Source organism: Nyctibius grandis, chromosome 2 (assembly GCF_013368605.1).
Source record: "Nyctibius grandis isolate bNycGra1 chromosome 2, bNycGra1.pri, whole genome shotgun sequence".
NCBI lineage: Eukaryota > Metazoa > Chordata > Aves > Nyctibiiformes > Nyctibiidae > Nyctibius > Nyctibius grandis.
In genome coordinates, this window is record NC_090659.1 from 27,462,951 (window position 1) to 27,486,227 (window position 23,277).

At 44.2% G+C, this 23,277-nt stretch overlaps 1 protein-coding gene across 1 annotated transcript in view; it reads right to left on the bottom strand.

Annotated features, from left to right (window-relative positions):
* Window positions 1–18,732: 18,732 nt before the first annotated feature.
* The window catches only part of NYX (nyctalopin), a 30,220-nt gene continuing 25,675 nt past the window's right edge, over window positions 18,733–23,277 (bottom strand). The window contains exon 3 of the mRNA XM_068395456.1: window positions 18,733–20,114. Coding sequence (XP_068251557.1) covers window positions 18,733–20,114 — 1,382 coding nt within the window. The remainder of the gene's footprint in view (window positions 20,115–23,277) is intronic.

Consider the following 23,277-nt stretch of genomic DNA (forward strand, 5'->3'; position numbering starts at 1 on the left):
TGCTTTTGGGTCCTTCATTTCATCACAGGGAGTTTCAAGAACAAATCAGTGTCTCATGCAGTGAGAAAAGGCTTCTTAAAGTCTCTTAAGGGAAGGCCCTTGTAGGAGGGGCACAGCCTGTAGTCTGTTACAGGGCCTCTGCTCTGCCTGTAGAAGTTCAACTAATTTAGAATTAGAGCAGAGCCAAGTAAGAAAATTTAACCATGTGCTGACCTGGTGTTTTGTTTCCCTTCTTCATGCTCTCACTGGCCCACATGGTTTGTATTTTTTTCTGAAAATGGTTAACAGAAGCAGGCATTGCCACCTCTTTTTAGGTGTCAGAAATACGGTGTTCCTTAAAATGATTTCTCTTCAAAGCTTGGTTGGCTATGCTGTTGTATAGTATGAAGTTTAGTGTTTATATTAAAATGATGCAGTGTTCTCAAAGGATTTATCCTCAAAGTTGAACTATCAGCTGTAATTGATCTGTGGGCTGTTCAGGTTGTTTGGGAACAGTGCAAGTGTAATCAGAAAAGGTTCTCAGGGTTGAACCTTTATCATAGAGGTAATTATCTTAAAGTGCGTAGGTTGCTAATTTTCTCCTGCCTACTCCTACTGCAGGTTAGGTGGTCAAATTCTTCTAAAATCCTTAGGTGAAATCTAGGTCCAGCAAGGCATTCCATCCAGCCAGGTCAGGCAAGGTGTTTATTTTGTGCAGCATTCTCAGCACAGCTTGTGGCCTGCAGCACAGAAGGGAACTTGATCCATTGCTTTACCCCACGTGCTGAACCCACTTACGCCCCCAACATAAGAAGGACATGGAGCTGTTGGAACGAGTCCAGAGGAGGGCCACGAGGATGATCAGAGGGCTGGAGCACCTCTCCTATGAAGACAGGCTGAGAGAGTTAGGGATGTTCAGCCTGGAGAATAGAAGGCTCCGGGGAGACCTAGCAGCCTTCCAGTACCTGAAGGGGGCCTACAGGAAAGCTGGAGAGGGACTTTTTACAAGGGCATGTAGTGATAGGATGAGGGGTAACGGTTTTAAGCTGAAAAAGGGTAGATTTAGATTAGATATTAGGAAGAAATTCTTTACTGTGAGGGTGGTGAGACACTGGAACAGGTTGCCCAGAGAAGCTGTGGATGCCCCCTCCCTGGCAGTGTTGAAGGCCAGGTTGGATGGGGATTTGAGCAACCTGGTCTAGTGGTAGGTGTCTCTGCCCATGGCGGGGGGTTGGAACTAGATGGTCTTTAAGGTCCCTTCCAACCCAAACCATTCTGTGATTCTATGAGTTTGTAGTTTGTGGAGTTCTGGAAACGAACCAATGAGAAAGTAGGTGTGTGGGCCTTGCATAAGGAAGCCAGTGAGTAAGAGGGAACTTATCGGAGTAATAGTAGCTGCTCATCTGTTCTGAATTTAGCCCCTGTAAAAGGGGATAGGTGCAAGCTGTGAACTATTTAGTGAGTAAGAGGTAATTTTTCAAGTAGTCGTGCCGTGTCATTTTAGTCCTGGATGAACCTTAGCTGGTGTTCCTGTAGATCAGCTGTTGCAATGGTAGTGTTACACACTAGCTGAGCTCATCGAAGTGACAGGTTCATTCACTCTCAAAACTACCTCTTTTCCCAGTATAGCTCAAAGATGGGAAGACCTACTGAAAATCAAGCAGTGGAGTTTTTCTGATGTTAGAAATACAAACTTCTTCTCTGGTAAGCATTGGTATCTGACTTCATTGGCACATTCTTCATCTCAAATGTTTATGACATCAAACAGGTAAAGTAATTTTGCTAATTTGGGTATAGTCCACCATAAATGTTTTGACTACACACTTTTGACTCTGTTAATGTGAATTTCTTGGAGTTTCTGTGTATCCAGCCTGTAAGGAAAGAAAACTGATAAGGCCCATGAGGGTGCTTCTGCCTTATGTAGGTGACAATTTAGTAGTGATTTAATGTAACTAATACACTGTTCTTCTCTTAAGTGGAGGTACCATTCAGTTAATATTACACAGTAGAAAGACTAACTTGGAGAGCTTTGTTTCTTCTATTCTCACTGTGTAGCCTTTTATCAAGAGAAAAAAACGTAAAGCACATCAGTTAGCGTACTGTCCTGCCTCCTTTTTACCAGAGACTCTCTTCCTTGTAGGAATGAATCTTCAATAGCAAAAGATTAACTGGGAACCCCCCTAGGCTTTAAGTACAGCTGAACCACGCAGCCCAGTGAGCTCCATGAACCAGTTTCAGCACAGTCCCAGGAAGTGCAGAGCAAGCCCAAGACTCCTTAATCTGCCCAATCCACACCTGCCCTGCCCAAACCCTTCTGATTCATCTCTTGTTATTTGTGTGGTACGTAGAGGGCAAAAGGCTGCCATAAATTCAGCTGGAAGCTTCGCTTGCATAGGGAGGAGTCATGCAGGTGCAGAGCTAATGTTGTGATTTTTTTATTTTTTTCCAGTCTCCGACTGGAGAAGGGTCCTCCTAGTATTGTAAATATGACTGCATAATTTAGAGCAGCGCTTGGACTTCTCTAAATTTATGCTGAATGTGACCTCTGAAGCAGCCCTGAGATTGGGAAGAAACAAATATTTCTGTTTGCCCCTTTTATACTTTATTTTCGTACAGGGGCTCATAGATTTGTAAAGAAAACTTGATCTTATCAGTATGCTGCCTCTCAGTCTGACCGATGCCTGTGATTTCAAGGTGTTAAGTTGGTCCAATAACTGTTCATTAACCTCTGCTTCCATTTACTTAATAAAAGTACACTAGGTTGTTCAATGTCTCAGAGTGGTAAGATTGTTGCATGGAAATGGTAACCTAGTTTAGACAATCCTGGCCACCGTCACGCAACTCACGGCATTCAACTGTTTAAAATCAGAGGGACATTTTTAATCTCATCACCAAAACTGAATTCTTCCATATGTTTTAGCATTTGTTTTCTTTTTGTTTGATTTGGGTCAAGAAAGGTGCTGTGCCGCTAGCCTCTAACTGAAAATATCAATACCTACTTCAGAAACTTCATTAGCAAGGTTACTCAGTTCATTTTGAAAGGATAAAATAGAAGATGAGATGTTACGGCCTGAGCAGCATTGAACTGGAGTGTGTACTTAAAGAACTGGATACTAGAGCCATTAGGAAAAATTAATGCACAGACTGACTTCAGTATTTGTTCCATTTTTATTCTTTTCTCTAAGGAAATTATTTCAGAATGCTATTATGTAAACAAATACTTGGAAATGCTGCCAAAGCTCATGTTGGTTTTTGCAAATCTAGACTGAAATATTAGATGCAAACAGTTCTGGTCCCATTCTCTTCCACTGCAGTTAGTTCTCAACATCTTTAATGAAGGCAGGTAGAACTCAATTTCAGGCTTTAAAATACTTGGTAGAATAGAATTTGTGAAAACTACAGGAAAAGTACATTTCTTGACTTGAAGTCAAGTCATCTGTTTTTATAAGCTAAATTGACAGAGTGTGAGCTAAAGCAGATACCACAAGAGGTCTGCTTTCTATAATGTAAAGCATATTCATTTTCTTAATAAGCCTGTCTCTCAGACTAGTTTCTTCACTACTTCTAATGAGCTGAGAGGTACCCATAACTCTTTCCAAGGAGACTGCTGCACATTATGTCAAATAGTCACATGTAAATTATCTGCACAACAGCAAATATATCATAGACAAGCAGGGCAGAAGTGACTTCTGAATGATTGTGCCTTGTGTGCATACCATGAGGATGAGTGCACAAGCTTAAGTAAGACGAGAGTCTATTTTTAATAATGCTACAGAAAAAATACAAAACCAGTTCCAACATTTAAATGTTTACCATGTTTTTTTTTCCACTTACTGATAGACCCAGTTAGTGCACCTACAGCCATTTTTACTTTCTTCCCCTTAAGTGATTTTTAGCAGTCTTCTGCTCCACTCCTGTGAAAGCTGGACTGAAGCAAGTATAGAAGCTTGTTGACTTTAGCCTCAGACTTAAAGGCTTTTAAAGAGTCTTTCCCAGACCTGTACATTACATAAATAATTAATTCTTACCTCGGAAATATGTTTCCCGTAGCTGTAATCTCAGTTAAGATTTTAGACAGTTAGAAGATTGATTGCTTTTCATCTAATCTTAACCTTTCTAAGAAAAAATAAAAGGGGGGGTGCTTATATGCATGTCCATGCATTCCGTTGTGTCTCTTAGCAACTGCCATGGGAAGATCAGTAACAAGCAAATTAAATCTGGCCATATCTCTACCATATGTTCTTATGATTAGTATGTAACTCGAGCCTGGTTTTGTGTTGTGGAAGATAACTGAACTATTAGCACATTACATGCTGTATCCTTGAAAGAGTTCATGTTGAGTATTAACAAAGTAATTGCAAATTTTCCCTTATCCATAGCCATAGCTAATTTTTCTATCCATGTAAAGGAAATACCCAAGGGGAAGGGAGGAATTTACTTGGTTTTAAGTGTGACTCCTCTTGAAGATGAAACATGAGTCTGTTTTTTTCCATTGCCAGCCATCCAGATGGAGTCTTCACCTTCACTGTTTTTCACTAAATGGTCATGGTGGTGGGGCAAGTCCTGAAAATTGCAGGGATAACGTGTGGATTGTGCTGAATGTCACAGTTAACAAACCAGGGAATATATCAAAAGCGTGACCAGGCTTTTAAAAGAGAGACACGGCAGAGTAGGGAGTACTCCATGGCGTCAATCTGTGCCCAGATCTGCTGTGGAACTAATTCATTGAATGTACGAAAAGACATTTAAATAGATGCAGAACAGCAGAATTCTCTTATACTTGGGTCCATCTTTGTGTAACTGGGGGGAGGGAGAGCGGGTGGCATCACACTTGGAAACTTGACTTTAAAGTGCATTTTCCTTGCAGTTGGCAAATGTATCTTACCCTTAAGTATTGCTTAGTATCCTTATTACAGAAGGTCTTTGAAGATTCATCTCCACATTAACCAGAGGGAGACGTGGAGGAGCGAGAGATAGATTAATAGTTTTGTAGAATATTTTATCTTAATCAACAGTAGATATTACAGATTACAACAATGTTACAATGCATAATACTGAACGCTGAAGAATCCACCCTAGGCTTACACAGAAATTAAGGATTTTAAATTCAGTCCTTTTTCACTAAATGCAACATTTTAGATGTGTGTCTCCTTACTCTGCCTTACAGCCATTTCTGTTTACTAGGATGGATATAACAAAAGCAACATCTCTGTGTCAAAACCATAACCCAATAAAGATTATTGTTTAATAAATCAGTAAAGATTTGTGAAGTTACCCAGTAGGTGAAACAAGATAAATTCCATAGGGTTATTTTCTGTTTCTTATGAAATCTTTCAAAACTATTTTTTGTTTTCATTTAATGTTAGGAAAAAAATACATACAAGTAAACTCTGTAATGCATAAAAAGCAGATTTGTCTCAAAACCTCACAATTTAGCTAATCATGATGAGTCTCATGATTATATAAAATATTCTGTTTTTTCACTTATCAAAATAAGCATTTCAATAAAGCCTTTGGGGTATTTTCCAAGTGTTAGGAAAGGAAGAGGAGAGAGATCCTGCTTTCAGGAAAAGACCTTGTTGATTTTAGCAGCTTGAACCACTGCCCCTGCCAGGGTCTGCCTCGGAAGGGCTTTAGTGCCGGCAGTTTGAGGGTTCCACTCTGCCAGCATTGTCTTGTTACAATTTGTGATTTTAAATTAGCGAGACTTCAGGTAGAAAAGAAAAGGCTTTAGCTTTCTTGTGTTTATGTGTTGCTGGGCTCGATGTTTTCCCTCTGGCTGTAATTTGAAGTACTCCTTCAGTGTGATATTAATCCATTGAAGGCAATGGAAAGACTCCCAATAATTTCAAGAAGTTTTGACTTTCAGTCTAGCCATGTATTTTAATTAATATGTTTTTTAACATTTATCTGTTTTAATCATTAAAACAATTAGCTTAAAAGTGGGAGATAACTGAGGGTGTTGCTATCTACTTTCTCATTCCTGCCCTTTATCCCAGCTGTGCAACAGATGGGTCGCTTTGTAGGCGCTGGTGCTGTGTGGGGGTCACATGCTGAGTCTCGCACTAGAAGGGACCTTTTAGGATCCACACAGCGATGAGATCCTCTCTACCCGTGTCTCGCAAACTCCGTTCTTGGTTGTGTGCAGTAATCAGGCATGAGGGAAGGGTAACATCGCTGCTCGGAATGGCAAACAGGACCAAATCTTACAGACTCTTGGGATCAGGGCTCAGTGGCTGGTGCCTGTTGTCTCCTGAAAGAGAGCCTGGCCTTGTCAAGGACAGACACATCTCGACAGTCGTGCGGGGAAGTTTGCATTTGCTGGGGAATTCTTTGGGGAAACACATGTGCCTGTGAGCAGATGCCCCCAAAGAAACCAGTCGCAAGGCTGATAAAGCAGAGAACTTCAAGAGCTTCGGCCCTAGTCCAGGGCAACGCTCAACAGCAAAAGCCCAAAACTTAAAATGCAACAGAATACATTTTACTAAATAAAATTAAGCATCTTTCTGGATAGCAGAGATCAGAAACAAGGTGATTGAGAAACAAGGTGATTGTGAATTACTGAATTTAATCCACAGAGCAAGGCAGTCTAAACTCAGACTTTAATTACCAGGCTTTTTTTCCTCTTGTCATTTGAAAATCCCTGAACCTCACTTAAGTAATCCATATACTCTCTTCAAGAGTTCATACCCAACCCAATTTGGATTTATAAGGTACTTGTCAATAGAAATTAAACATAGGATTGCATGAACAAAGAGAAAGGTAAGTTGCCTACAGAGAAAATAAATAGACAAAGGCTCAGAAACAGAGCAGCAGATTTGGGAACATGAGAGCTGTGCTTGACTCCAGGAGTCGTCTGCTGTGCAGGAGAGGGCAGGGTAAGTCACTTCACCTCTCCCTGCATGTCCTCTCCAGCTTGCTATCTGTTCAGGTTGTAAGCTGTGTGGATAAGGACCTGACACTCACCACATGTTTTAGAGTGTCAAGCATAGGTAAGGCTGTGAGGTGATACCAGAATACAGGGGTATTAACAACTCTGGTGCTTAAAGCTGATGGTGAGGCTGAACAGTCCCAGCCCCTGAGCAGCGTTTGCAGGCACGCTCCATGTGAAGTAGCTTAGGGTTTCATCAGAGATTTCACCCCATCACAGTAACACTGGGTGCTCAAATCTTGATTTCAGTAGCTGCTGTAGAGACAGGCGTGGCGTCCACTGTCTGCCCAAAAGGCAGTTTTCCACCATGAGATGTAAGTACTTAAAACCAAGGTATTGAACACTAACTAGCCCTTTTAATATTAAGCTGCACAGGCAGCATCCTGTGTAAGATCTTCCATTGACAGAAGGCTGAGAGATGAGAAATTCCCAGGGCTGGAAGAAGGGAGGAAGGTTTTCTTGGCTCGGGGTAGACCCTCACCAGGAAGGCTTCATTGCACCAAGGAAGCCGCTCACAGAGCTTAAAATTCGGGACCTCGCAGTCTGTGGGATGTAGGCAACTTTATAGCTGTTGCTTGTAGCAATTTATGTTTTATTTCCATTTTGAGGGCTTGGGAGATTGCTTTTTAAACTGTCTTGTCTTCTCCAGTGTGACACCAGTTGCAATGCTCCTCCTCCTGCAGTCCCTGCAACTGCTTCCTGGCTGGTTTGTCACTGTTTTCCAAACAGTTTCTGACACTTTGTCCCATTTTAGTGATTTAATGAAAAAGATTTCCCTCTCAAAAAGGTCGGTTCCATATATCATATACTTGAAGGCTACATGGTGTTTTTCATTGTTTGATGTTGCCATAAATGCCAAACTGTTGAAACTTTACGTTTAAATCCTGAGTTTAAGTCCAAAGTTTTAAATATTTAAGTCTTGTTTTTAAAGCTCGGAGGCCGCTTACTGGACTGTAGCATAAAAGCATGTGAAGTCACATAAAAATTATGGCTTTATTGCTATAGGACTTTACAAATTTAACAGAACCCGACATCATTTTGGAAACATTATATCTAGCCCAGAGTATTTGCTGTGTTGGTGGCTACTAGCCCATTCCAATAGCATTTATTTTTTAAAGGCCAACCTAGGAAGTCCACATCCCCTTTTCTAAGCATCCCTTTCAACTGCAACTTGCTCAAGCTGTAGCATCACCACTAACATAACACAATTTTATATTATAGTTTTTATCATTAAAATATATATTAAATTTATGGTTTTAAAATAATTTATAGTTTATATTGAATTTTATAATAAATTTTTATTAGAATTACACTGTTATAATATAGTATCACAGGGGCTAGTATCTTGCTTTCCTACATTTAGTCACAAGCCAGTAAGTAGGAGACAACTGAGGGAAAGGAGTAAGTCTTTTAGGAAGAGAAAATGAGGTGTCTGAGTGAATTGATATTGAAGTAAATGATCAACCCACCCACCTGCGCTAAATAAAATAAGAAAAGATTAGAATGAAGATGGAGTACCTGGAAATCCACAAAGGTAGCTTTCATTTAAAAACCACATATATGCAGATCATTACCCTGTGAATTGGTTGTGTAAGGCAAGATTCATTCCTGTGCCAGCAGCCAGCCCAAGGTGCATGCAGTAGGCATTGCATGCAAAGCTTCAGCAGGAGCAGAGAGAGCCTGGGTTAAGGCTGACCATCCATACAAGAGGGAATTTGGGGGCCAGCAGGGAACTCTGGAAACAAAATTTCAGCCAGAGCTCTGATTGCTGCCAGTCTTCTGCTGAATTCCTCCTGAGATGGGCTTTTTAACCCATTATGAGAGCAGCACATAGCGCACTAGGAAGTTGTCCCTGCTCTTCTGAAACCCTCTTTCATAACCAAAGGGCACTCTTACAAAGGTCCAGTTTCTTTGAATGGAGCTGCAAAGTTAGTTAGTTTATTTCTGTTTGAAATCTGTATTCCTGACACCATTTCAGCTGCCACACTGATGGGTAAGCAAGCTTGTTCGTACCAGCATAGTAAGAATAGACGTTTCGTATGTCGTTACCTGACTAAAACCAGTTGGTGGTCTGTTATACTTGTTTACTTTCTCACAGAATCACAGAATCACACAGAATCACAGAATGTTAGGGATTGGAAGGGACCTCGAAAGATCATCTAGTCCAATCCCCCTGCCGGAGCAGGATTACCTAGACCATATCACACAGGAACGCGTCCAGGCGGGTTTTGAATGTCTCCAGAGAAGGAGACTCCACAACCTCTCTGGGCAGCCTGTTGCAGTGTTCAGTCACCCTCACCGTAAAGAAGTTTTTCCTCATATTTATGTGGAACAAGAGTAGCCAATTAAATTAGATTTAGATACATCAATAGGATTAGATTGGCAAATATTACAGTCCTGATGGACAAGGAGTTACCACGGGCCCTTGGGAGTGGGATCACCTTCTGTGCTCTAACCTTGGGCCAGATGTGTCCTCATCTGGACCTCGGGTGTCACAGCGTCCACAGTTGAAACTCAGTTGTAATAGTTGTCGCAGCTGCTGGAGGACTCACCACAGACAAGGTCTGAGCCAAGAACAGGGAAACGCAGCTCCACTCTTAAATGTGACAGGTAGGAGGAAGAAAGTAGAAAAGCCCCATGAATCAAAGGGAGCCTCCACATCCCCAGGGGATCCTCTGATGAAGGTCATTGTGCCCTGTGGCACAGAGCAGAGATGTCTCACTCTCTAGAATTTGTGATCATTTGTGTCCCACACTGCCCATGGTCTGTACAGGGTTGGTTAACTGGCTTGCTCACAGATGCTTTCAGAGGAGACAAAGGAAGCTTCATAGCTCCCACAAGACTTTACTACTTTTTAGGTCTCTCCATCTAAACAAGACTTAGCACCTTCTAGGTCTCTCCTTTGAAACAAAGTCAGTCTTTTCAGACCTGGCTAATGAGAAATCTTAGTTCCATGACTCATCTTATTTACTTCTGCCACCCAACTTTATTTCTGCTGTGTCTTTTCTGAGGTGGCAAGACATAAGCTGGACATATTCCAGATCAGGACATGCTACTAAAAGGCATAACAGTCTACTGCATTTTCATTTGCTGTTTTTCCTGTCCCAGTCTTTGTTACTTACAGCATTATGTTTGTTTATATCAGTTGATCTACCAACCCTTCACAGCAATTCTCAGGTCTTTCTTTCCCCAAGAGCCCAGCCATGCCTGTGAGCAGTTCAGGTTGTGTCTTCCAATATGTATTACCTTACGTATGTCAGCATCTATTTTCTCTAACACATTGCTCCAAATTAGCTGGCTTTCAAGTAATTTGGAATTAATCAAAACCTACTTCAAGCTTCACTGGCCTAAAAAAATTCTGCATCTGCAAATCTCGGCGCTACTTTTTGCCTATTAAAATAATCAATCACCTGTTTCAGCACAGATATTTACAAGTTTTGTCTGATTGCAAGTTTATCATTTATTGATATAGTTTGTCTTCTGACTCTTTGTCAGTCTCATACATCAAAAAAGTGCCTGTCCACATAGTGTCTGGTATGTATCTTACTGTCACAGCACATTGAGACGTAATCATTCAGCATGGTGAGGAATTGCTACTGCCAACTCCATCCCAATTTATATGCACACAGCTAGTTGTCCTTTGTTACTGATTTATCAATCACATTTGCCCATTTGCCTTCTCCTGGCACTGCACGCTCAGCTTTGTTTTCATCATCAAAAGCCCAGAGGTAAAGCCCCACTGAGCTACACGTATTTTCACACCTGCCTGTGTGATGCAGTTTGCTGTGAGTCCAGCAGATCCTCACTCCACCACACACTCGGTGTCTCCTTGCTTGCAGGAAGGAAACTTTGCTTGTCCCCTTGTCTGCCCTTGCAAAGCCCAAGCCTCCCTAGACCTCTCCTCCCTAATCCCCAGTATCCCTCTGCCCGTGAGTCAGCCCGCAGTCTAAGCAAAATAGAAATAAAAATATAAAGCCATTATTCAAAAATTAATGCCCACAGTCCATGTCCTTTCAGCTACAGGCATGTCCTACAGAGTTCCCAGCATAATCCCATCTCACCCATCCAGAGCTGGAGCAAACACCTGCCAGATCCAGACCTCGCTGCCTGTACTTTGCTGCCTGTTCTCTGCTGCTGTCTCTGCCTGCCACCCACAAGGGCTGTACACATCCAGGAGGGGTGTGAGGAGCGGAGGTTACGGGGGAGACGAGGCAGCTCTGCAGGCAAGGTCCGGGAGCCAGCCCACAGAGCGGTGCGGAGGGGAACCCCGGCCGCTGCCCTCTGCCTTGCCCAGCTCCTGCCAGCCCCATGGGGTTTGCTTCCTCCACAACCGCTCACAGCTCACCCCTCTCCGGGGTTAACAGCCCCCTGGTGCAGCCCTCACCCCAGTGCTCAGAGACAAGATTCTCAGAGTTGTGAGGTTTGTGTCCACATGGCTGCTGAAATCCATGCTATACTATGGATCTATACGTTCTGTGGATCTATACTCCCCATGGATCTATACTATCCATTCCCATTGCTACTGACGGGAACAGCCCCTTCCCCATGTTCTCATTCCCCAAGAGCCAGTTCAGGAAACCAGTTTTGTCCAAACTGACCCAGGGACAGCGGTTCCTAATCCAGCTGTTACACAGCTGTGCAAACGCTAGCGCTAGCCCAGGAGAAAGGGAGAACAGGACCACTACCTGAGACCTCCACCTCATTTGGGCTACAGTGCATGTCAGGGCTGTGGTGGAGTGAAGCTCCTGAAGACCCCACACAACCACAGGTCTGTGTTGTGTGTTCCCACACGGCAAGCTTTATGTGTCCAGGTGCAGAATTGTGCTCCTCCTTTCTTATTAGACCAACGTATGGCTTGACCCTGTTCCAGCTGAAGCCAGATAACTCCCGGTGACCATTTTCATAGTACATGGTCAGATCTGATCAGTTGTTAGATGTTTTCTTGTTGCGCACCATTTCAATTAAGGAACATAAGTAACCAACTCAGAGGCTGCTCATGTATTTTTTTCTGGGGATATGTGGGAGGAGATAGAAAAGCTGCAAAGATGTCATCTTCAAAAAAAGCTATTTGCACTTGTAGGTAGGGCTAATAGCAAGAGTATTCCTTAAATTCAATTGTTAATTTATTTGGGGCCTGAAATAAGAGAACACCTCTCCCTGTACCTTCTTACCACATTCATGCCAGCATGAGTAAATCATATGGTGCAAACCAGCAATTGAGTATGATCTTTCCAATTTAGCAGCTTGTCCCCCCTTTCAGATTTAGCAATTACATTTTCTTCTTATTGTCCCTAGTTTAACTCACTTATGCCCAACCCAACTCATAAAATTTTCGGGGAAATATAGTTGGCCCCCTATCAGGAAAAAGGGAGGGGGTGGATGTTGTTTTTAACTGGGACATTTCAGTGATCCAGTTTCAAGCACAGCCAGCCCTGCTGCAGCAGCACAATGAGGGCACGGGCATGTTTTGGTGTGGAACAGGAACAAGCAGTTGCAACCGGGGAAAGGAGGGTGGGGGAAACAAGAGGCAGGGGGCAGAAGGAGGACACTTTAAGCTTGTCTAATTGCAAACCTATAGCCACATCAAGAAGCTCCTGTCACAGGTTCAAAAACACCATCTTAGATGCTGAACAGGCACGAAGCGAAATTAGCTGTTAATCTAAAAAGCAAATAAATAGGATATGCACATAAAGTAAACCATGGGACGGGTGAGTATGGCAAAGCTAACGAAATTTTTAGGTCTTTTTAAAATGCCTTGGGATTCTTCACAGAGATTATACAATTTAAGAATTAACTCTCAATCAGTCCTTAAAAGAGAGAGAGATGAAGAAGGAAGTCCAACAAAAATCAAAGGATGTGGTGAAGGTCAAAGGTGAGAAAAACTGCAGAACTAATGAACTTTTTGCATTCAAGGCTAAAACTAACCACAGAGTACAAGATCAGTCTAGTTCAAATAACCACAGGGTCAACAAAATCAGGCTTTGGGCAAGATCTGTCCAGAAATACCTATTTGTCATATTTGTATTCATCTTTATATTAAAGACCAGTTTAGCCCCAAGACAAACAGACCTTTTGGTGCTGATCTTGTGCATGTTTAAGTTTTGACCTATAGGTGTTTCTTCAACATGTAAAATCTAAAGTTTGTCACAGCTGTCCACTTGGTAGTGTCCCTTGACACAGTTGCTACTTAGACTTCGAGCATTTTCAGGATTATTTTGTTATGCTTAAAAAATTAACCATGTGGGGTTTCTTTAAAGTAATACTTGTGATGCCTTTCTTTTAATTTATGGTCTTTCTTCCGTGGTTAACATTTTCCATACAGCTCTTTCAAAACTGTTTTGGAGGTCACTGCAGCAGATTCTTCAAATTCCACAGGTCTCTGTCAGATTCGGGTGGGGGGGAAAGGAAGGACCAATATTATTAGTGCTTGTGCAACCAACTTGACTCTACAACAGCAGACATTTAGAAAGGTATGTCTGATGTAACTAGATTTTTTTCCTTACCCAAGCTAGCCCTGTCTTCTGAAGCTCACACTGGAGCAGCAGTGATCATTACAGATTATTTTCTTGCAAGGGTTCTTATACTCCAAAGGAGGAACAGCTGTTTTCTAGAATGAGAAACTTTTTCACTCAGTTGATTTGGTTCCTCTTGAATTTGTGACCACAAATTATCAGGGAAAAAAGCAAAAATTTTTTAAGAGCTAGCAGCCAGATGTTGTAGAGACAAGAATTAGCGAAAATACACAACAACCCACTTCAGAATTGGCAATGAAGTTCCCGAGTCTCAGCTGGCCAGCATCTACTGCTTTTCTAGCAAATTATCTTTATTTACAGTGACTCTTCTTACCCTGGACTTCATACTTCTTTCCAAAACAGAAAAACAATGTAAGACTCCACAAGATGAGCAAAATAACTAATAGTTACATTTCACAGGAGGTTACTGGCAGTAGCTGTGAATTTAAAGTAAAAAAAAAAAGAAACATAAAGCCAATGCTCATGTTAAACACCGAGTATGACCCCTAGGAATGCAATACAGGGGCAGAATTCTGAGACCAAGAGATGATATGCAAAATCAGGTCATTTCTTCTTACTATTTGCTTTGACCACTCCTCCTTTCTAATTTAATAGCAATGGTCATAGAGCATAGAATACAGTTGCACCAGTGAAGAGCACTGTGTTAACAGGTACCATACATTAAAACAAATTGCCTTCTCCCAGGATCTCAGACACTTCGATCTGGGAATACCAGCTCTCTGAATAAACTTCAGTCAGGAGGTATATCCTAACACCAGGCAATTCATGAACATCCCTCCCCATTGCTTCAAGTAAATGCCTGGCACCTCACGCTGAGGGCAGGGCTGAAGAGTGTCTGCATCACCCTCACAGATGGGGCTTTGCTGAAAAATATTCGTAGTTAGTCCAAAAAGACACCAGTTTGGCAGATGTTTTCAGCCATTTTCCATGCCTTCCAGATTACAGGCAGTCAATGCAATCAAAACTGACCAATCAGTCAAAACAAAAAATTGTTTGAAGGTTTCCTACCAGCTCCTACCACAGCTTCTGCCTGCCCTGGGACAGGAGTGCAGAGTCTGTGCAGTGCAATGATTTTGTAACCTGGGATCCTGCTGAAAGGATGTCATGGGTGAGAGCTAGAACAACATCCCCCATCCCCATGCATGGCATCACATCACTTCAACTGAAGGATGTCCAGATGAGTACCAATGAAATGCTCACCCCATCACTGTCAGGCCATTAGGGGTTTGCCCTCATCAGTGCCTGGAGAGCAGGGCGCTGGACGATGTGAGTGCACCTGCATCATTGTACTTTCATGCCTGTGTAGTCCTGTGGGAGTAGCATCAGGGTGCATGGCGGATGATGTGGCCCTGAGCAGTAGTGAAGTACTCCTTGTACTTGTGATTTCTTCCTTCTGCTTCTCTCTTGCCCCAGGACAGCCTCAGGCCCCGCAGCACTGCACCCTCCTAGAGCAGAACCTGCTTTATGAGTACCTCAGCCCATGGCACAGTGACATGGATGGCCCAAAGCCACTGTAAATTGAGACTGGCATCTCAGTGGGACTTGACCTGCAGTGCTGTGTCATCTTTGGAGGTGTCTCAGTCACAAAATAGCATTGATTTGTGAAGCGACTCTGAGCCATGAACTTGTAACGAACAGCAGCAGGTTTACCAGCTGAAGCACAGTTTTGCAGCAGGAGTCTAGTCCAAGAGAATAAAAAAGTCAAACTACTCATGCAAAAGGCAGATCCCTAATTAAACTCGTTTTCTATCAAGAGATTCAAAACAAAGAAAAAAAATAGTTATGAGTTCACATCACGCATGTGATCAGTGAACTTTGCTAAGCCCTCAGAAACAAGGACCATGAAAGAACAAACCGGGCACTTCAAGTCTAATCCAAGCTTTCACAGTACTGGAAGTCCTGTCAGGGCGTTTGAGCAGCCATACTTTGCTGTCCTTCCCAGAAGGCTGCTGCTCTTCCAGGTAAGCGCACACAAAACATGATGCCCAAGCTGAGCAGAGAGAGTTATGAGGAAGGAGCCACATGGAGAGGACAGGAGCAAAGCAAGAGCAATGCACAGGCTCACAGGCTTTTCCTGATCGACTTGGAGCTCTCACATGCCAGATGCCCTGTACCACTGGAAACGCACATTGCTGATCCCCCGGCTCAGAGGGAAAGGCAGCATTTCAGAGCAGGAGAGCATGAAGTCTGTCCGTGTTACTGCAGGGAAGCTGAAAGCCCATTATGAGCAGCACGATGCCAGCCACAGCGGTATTACAGCGGCACATGGAAAGCTTTCTGGGGCAAGCAGTATTACTACAAAAGACATTTAAATCATTGATGCCCAAGGTCACTGGCCCCATTGTCACACAGTAAAGTATGATATACAGTCCCCTTGTCCATCACCTGACAGAGCAATCTTTGCTGAAACCTACATTTTAAGATGCTTCACATTCAGATCTGCCATTCTTGCAGATAAAACAGAAGCATCTTTGAAGCACTAATTAACCTGAAAGCCATACTCAACAATTGCACAGCAAGATAATCTTCAGCTTTACTGTATTTCTGTGCAGAAAATGAAAACGTGGGTTATAAAAACAATTCACTCATGAGGCATCCGTACGTACAGGACATGAAATACAACCATTTGTGCCCAATGTCCTACCATCTGTGCCAAGCCTATTGATAAACCTTCCCTGACAGGATGAAATACTGCTCCTGTAAAGGCATCCTTAACATAATACGCTTCCACAGCATTGGGCTGGACTAGGTTTGAAAAACAGCCTTTTATAATACACAGATGAATTCAGCACTTAAGAAGATTAATGGATTCATAAATAGCCTGGAAATCCAAATTCATTGAATTTAGTTCACGGAACAGGTCAAATAGGCATTTATCAAACCATCTGGCATCTTTCTTCCCCGGGGGAAAAAAAAAGTGGTCGAGCTACAGATAGCTGAGGAGCCATCGCAACAGGGACGGTTTGGTTTTCCCTGTACTCAATTTTCCTCTAGAAATCGCTGGTAGAAAGCTGTAGATCTTTTTTGGACAGAGTGCTGCAGACCAAAGCAGGCTGCCCCACAGCACGTGTCTTCAAGCCACTGGAGATGACGCCTTTTTGCTGGCAAAATGTGCAGGCAAAAAAGCGGCTTCCCTGTTTCACGCAGCAGCTGCTCTGGTGGTTCAGGAGCGCACAGTCATCTTGCACGTGAGCTGATGTTGGCTTTCTCCGGAGCTGTTTATCCTACAGGCTGTGGGACCGTCCGTGGTGTTGTCCACAGACGTGCTGGGGTGCCAGTGCTGCTTGAGGCTGAGGCATTAACTCTTGCTCACGGCTGGCCTAGCCCGGGCGGTGTGAGCAGACCTGACCCAAGGCACCTTTGCTGAAGCGTTGAGCCCTTTTTGGAAAAGTTTATGTATTTCCCCGGTTCTCCCAGACAATCACAGATGTAAGAGGGCACAGGAGCTGCTAAGAGAAGATCTTTGTGCATGAATTTGTACATTGCTCACGATTTTTCAGCTGTTCTATGCCCAAAGTCCATCTTCAGCTGGCCTGTCCTTTGCGGACATTTTTGGGTACTCCCTGCTGTGTGACTGGGGAAAGGGGCAGAGGCAAGGACAGCTGCTCTCAGTTGTTTTTAGCCAACGCGTTGTCCATACTGAACCACCACCTTAGCAAAGTGTGAGCCAGGGCAGGTCCGCCTCTGCTACTGCTGCTCCAGCACCCATGGGGATGGAGCCGGGGCAGGGGCAGAGTTCACGTGTGTGTTGAATTGCTCATGAAAAGGCAGGGGTTGGGGGGAAAAAAGGGTTTAGGAAAATGTTTGAAAGGTTTTTTTAATTCATTTCCTTTTTTATTCCTATTTCATGACATTTTAGCAGTAACGAAGGATTGTATACATTGTATCATTTCATACGAACATGTACATCATAGTATGATAAGCCCTGTATAATGATTTATTATAGTTAAAATATCACAGAAGTGTATTTCTATATAGTGACTTATTTTTTTAAAGCGTTGCTACTTAACACAAATGTAAGCACAGTCATGTTCTAAGTTAAAGTGTCTATTCTTTATGCTGCAATAAATAGCTTGCCATTTGCTCTAGACCATTAAAAGCACATTTCTGTGCACCCATTTGAGTACCTGACAAAAAAATCGCCAGAGTAATTCAAGTATCTCAAAAAATATGGGTTTTGAGCAGTTAAGTTATTTTTGTGAGCAAAATACCAAATTATTTTATTAATGTGCTCTGATAGATAAAACATGATAATTCTTTCTGGTCACATTAGCAGCTTTCATTGATGATTTCAAAGATAAAACATTTAAGATGCCATACAAAAGAAACTTACAGCGTAGTTGGTTAGTACGGCATAATATGACATGCTATGTGGTACACATTACTGGTGGAAATACAAAATATTTAGTAGGGTCTGGTTGCATTTGTCATCACCATGTTCTGCCCCTGCTGTCGTGCCATGAAATAATATACAAATAAAAACAATATGTTCCTTGAAACAACATATTCATTGAAAAATAAAAACACATTGAAATGATGTTAATAAGTAAGCTCTTCAGCTTAAATAGTTTTGACAAACGTGTCTCTGTCTGGTTCTCCTGCACCAATGCCAGGAGAGCAGAGGGAGAAAAGATCAAAGTCCTGTCTGTAGTCATGGCCAAAACACTGTGCCCATCCCAGACCCGCCTAGGGCAGGTGCCCTCCCCCCATGGTGTTCTCCTGTTCAGAGGGCTAGTGCTGCATCCCTGGATGCTGCCAGGACAGCTCTGCTCCCCCTGCACACACTGGTGGAGATTAGGAATAGCTCGTCAGCCTTCAGCAGCACCGGTCGTGTGTCTGCATGTCTGTCGGGATATGAAGAGAGGGTCCAGTTCTGCTGCCTCATCTCGCTCTCATAAAGTCGATGGCTGGGTCAGCTGGAGCCGGCCCAATGGAATAACCAGCACCGCACTGCCATCCGTACAGACCCCTCTTCCCTTTGCTCCCAGCAGGGAACATCGCACGTCTCTAAGTGAAACGCAACCTTACTGCTGTTCTTTCATTGCTCATCTTCTACACAGCTCTGCAAGTGTCCAGGAGGCTCTGAGACCCCACAGGGCAGGTTTTCTCACCCAGAGTGGGACCCAGACTTGAACCAGATCCCAACAGCTCCCAGGGGAACCTGGAGTCAGATCCAACCAACCTGCCCAGAAAAGTTTGGAGCCAGATACATATCCAAGGCCTGCGACACGAACTTTTCCCTAATGACTAGGTAGGTAGAGGGACTAAATGCTCCAGGCAGCCCTTGGACTATTTGATCTGCAAAACAATCACTGTAAAAAATGCTGGGAGGTAAAAAGAGGAGGCAGCTCCCACCCCAGAAGAAACCCCATCAGTCAGTCCATCCAGCTGTGTGGTGTTACCATAGACTTCAGTGGTGTTGGCCACCTCTTCAGGAAGGCCCATGTGGAGCAAGAGTTTCGAGATAAGGCTATTGAACTTGCTCTCTGTGGTGGACCAAGGCTCTTCACTTGGGGTCAGGCCATCGGACGTGACATTTAGCTCCACTGGGTCAAGACAGTAACCTTCTGGTGATCTCTCATAGAGTACATCCATCAGGTCAATCCCAGCTACTGAGGAGGGGGAGGCACAGGGAATATCCCTGACAAGCCTGTAATTCTCCATCCACTCCTTCAGCCACTCAATGCGGCAGTCGCACTCCCAGGGGTTGCGGAAGAGGTACAGCCGCCCTAGAAAGTATACGGGCTGGAAGACAGAAAAGGGCAGGGTCGTCAGGTTGTTGCTGTTCAAGTGCAATGCGACCAGGCTGGTGAGGTTTTCAAAAGCCCCTTCCTCAATGTAGTTGATCCTGTTGCGGTCCAGGTAGAGGACCTCCAGCTCGCCCAGGTCCCTGAACCAGGTGTTGGAAACATTTCTGAGGAAATTCCCCCCCAGGTTGAGCATCTTCAGGCACCTCAGGCCATCAAAGGAGTTTTCTGGAAGCTCACTGATCAAATTGTCGTTCAGGTACAGGTACTCCATCTTCTGGCAGCCCTGAAAAGCTCGCTCATGAATGACATTTATCCTGTTGTCCTGCAGATTCAGGTACTTCAGCTTGGTCAGGCCCTGCAAGGAGTTATAGGCTACCGCTTCAATCCTGTTTCTCTCCAGGTAAACATGGGTCAGGTTCTCCATGCCCCTGATGGCACCTGGGATCCTCCGGAAGTTGTTCTGGAAGCAGAAGAGCTCCTGCAGAGCAGGCAGCTCAATGAAGATCCTGTCCGGGATGTTGAAAAGGTTGCAGTCCGCCAGGTCCAGCTTGACCAGCCGTCTGAGGGCAGTGAAAGTCCGTGTGTGGAGATAGCGAATGTACTCGTTGTGGGCCATCTTCAGCTCAGTCAAGCTGGGCAGCCCCTTGAAAGCCCCCGGGGTGATGAAGGAGATATTGTTGTGGTTGAGCGACAGGGATTTGAGGGAAGGCAAGGTCCCGAAGGCCCTCTCGGAGAGGAACTTGATGCTGTTTTTGTCCAGGTTGATAGAGGAGGCTTCGCAAGGGAACTCACTAGGGATCTGCCCCAGACCGGCACGATCGCAGAGGACGGAGCAGCTCCGCTCCTGGGTGCACACGCAGTTGGCAGGGCAGGACCGCACACAGGCCCACACCGCGTGGACATGGGGGACCCAAAGGATCACTGTGAGAGAGGAATGCGCCGTTCTCACGGAGGCGTGGGAGGAGAGAATCAGGATGCATTGTTAGCAAATACATTAGTCACAACAGGAAAAAGAATTTACACTGTCTTTGCCTCCCTTCTAGCCAGGCTAATTGCCACCCACTACTTGTATGCCAGTGCTGACCGAGGAGCTCTCATGAAAGATTCTTAAAAATCTTCTACTGTGGTTTTTAAACCCTCTGAGAAGGTGTATACATACACATGTACACACACACACACACACACACACATACATACACATGTATACACACACACACACACACACACACACACACACACACATATTTATAAAACACCATCTACAATGTAATCTCTGATTAATTTCTATCCCCAAGAGGGGGACTCACCTAGACAAGTATTTCTCAGTGTCTCTGTGATTGGTCTCTCTGCAAGCTGACAGGGACACGTTTTGGCTGGGAGGGGCAGGCAGAGATGCTTTGAAGGCCAGCAGCTGTGGATGGGTTGCAGTATTTCTGGGTGGGGAAGAGTGGGGGGCACTGTATGCTAGTCCATCAGTGGGCAGGGGAGATCAGTTAGTTGCCTGGGGCATGTCAAATTCACGCTTTTTGCTTCCTTCTTTTCTTTGTTCATTCAACCTAATGTTACTCCACCAGAGACATGAGCTGGTGTAGCACTGCAAGGGGAACTATCAGCTGCAGCTAAGATGCAGTACAGTGTTTAAAAACACATTCCCACTGTGTTATGGTAGAACAGTATGAGGAAAAACAAATCAAGGCATATTGTTCAACTGCTTTCTTCATGATCTCATCATAGATGAGATACTCTGCACCTCCAGCACAGTTTTTACTGTTTTGCCAATTCTCAAGACAGTCACCATAGTGCCTGATGCTTGATGGGAGCAGCCACTTTGTCCTTATATCAGCCTGACATGAGAGGTGTGTGGTTATTGTGGTTTCTGTTCAAGTTATTCCCACGCAGGTGGGTGTACAACAAGGAAGAGAAGGAGAAAGCTCTTGGGGAGAAATCAGAGAATGAAAGGAACGGGAGACATCAGCCTCCATGGACTGGCAATTTTATGGGGAAAAAAATACCAGTCAACAAGACATCTGCGGAATTAACTCATTAGAGAGGAAGAACTGAAGGCCAAGTTCATTTTGTAATTGCTCTCACAGGCACATCCTACTTGCCGCTCAACAAAATGAGCAGCCACACCAGCGAATTCTCCATGTAGCCACCAGCAGGAAACAGTGGTGTTGCTACTGACTGGTTTTCCTGCTGCAGTGTATTAGCTCCCACATAAGCATAATCCTTTTATATTTTTTCAATGAGACATGAGACACCAACAGCTTTACCAACAGCCACCTTTATTACAGCACTGCTGGGATCACGTGTGCATATGTGGCCCCAAGGGCCAAGGAACAGGCTTTCCCCCACGCTCCTCCTGACTGTCTGGAGAGGGAAGCTCCCAGCAGCCAGGCTGCCTCTCCCCACCGGTTTGCAGCACAGCAATTGCACACTACAGCTATACTCCCGATGGACAGTTTTACTAAGACAGACTTGTGAGGTGATATACCAGGAAACATCAGCTTCAGCAAGCATCGAGCTTTTGTTTTTGCAGCCTCCAAGGCTTTAATGTACAGATCAGACTACAGTTCAAACTGCAATTGCTCTGCCCTTTCTCCATCCTTTTTAAAGGTAACATGCACAGTACTGTATTTATGAGTTTACACTGTCTTCTTCAAGCAGGAGACTTGCAAAACCAGTTGCCGGGCAGGTTGCCATTCACAAGACATTAACCCAGGAGCCACCCAGCCTGGTTCTGTTCGAACCAACCTAGTTATTGCGTGTAGAAGAGGGATTTAGGTATATGGAGGGAGCGTCCCAGAATGACTTTAGCTGTGGCCTCTTTATCAAAATTCAGGTCTCATCAAGCCTGGCCACACTATTGTGACCAGAGAATTAGCAAAACAGCATCACTTCAAGGATGAATGATAGCAAAGGACTCTTGAGAGGTATAAAGGATTTTAGACAGGTTGTCATTTTGTTTGCTTGTTTGTGTGCTCTTCTCCTTTTTCCTGAGCCCTTACAGAACAGCCATAGCTAAAGGGAAGTCCCCTTCATTCAGGGCCCTGGGTAGACAACAGGTAAGGAGCCTAAGGACAAGAGGGGGATAACGCGCTGGCCTCAGATTGCTCTTTCTTCGTGCAGGCTGCCCAAGGGCTGCCTCATTTGCTACCCTTTGCATCGTCACACTGTTGCTTGCAAACAGGGGCATATGTTGTTTTTGTTAGGCAGTTACATAAATTGAGGGCCAGACAGATTAAGGATTTGCCTGTTCCCAAATGCCTGACTGCGGGTGGCTGTCTGGAAATGATGGATGCAAGTGTTGCTGCTGGAACAAGAGCCTTGCATGGGCTCAGGGTGACATCCGGAGGTACATATGTGCATAGGCTGTCCTATATGTGAGACTGTCCCAAGCAAGTTCAATGTTAACCCCAAGCTCAGCCACATCTCTGGCCTTCAGAGCAGATGTCCCCCAGCAGCTGTGCACACTGTGTGCGGCGTAGGAATGAGCACGCTGATAACCAAATCCCCTCCTTCCCCTCCCTGCTTGTTCTCTAATCACTCGATAAAGGAGGTGTCTGTACCCAGGTCATATCTAGCCTGTTCTCCTTATACGCAAGGTTTTTTAGTGCCAAATCTGGGTCTTCCGCTAACGGTATTTCACAGCACACAGCTAAGATCTCTGCTCACAAGTGTATCATCTCTCTGCATTGTGCAGTATGTATCAAACAAACACTTGAGGACCATCCAACTAGAAAACAATCCCCTGGCAACAGAAGCTCAGAGGAGCCCCTCAGCACCGCAGTCTTTGTGGCAATACTCCCTCTTTCTTTTGCAATGGAAGCAGGAAAATATCCTCCATCTGAAGCCCACCAAACCCTCGGGAAAGCTGCTGCTCAGAGCACAGGAGATCAGATCCCCTCTGTTTGTCAGATCTCCCCTGAGCAACATAGTATGAAACATTCCTGCCTCTCCTTCCTTACTCCTTCCCCTTCCCCAAAAAGGATGTTCTTTGCTTTTTACACTGTGGCAGCAGACAGGGCAGCAGCTGGAAGACGCTTCCACCTCATTGACACAGAGGGGGCTCAAATGAGATGTG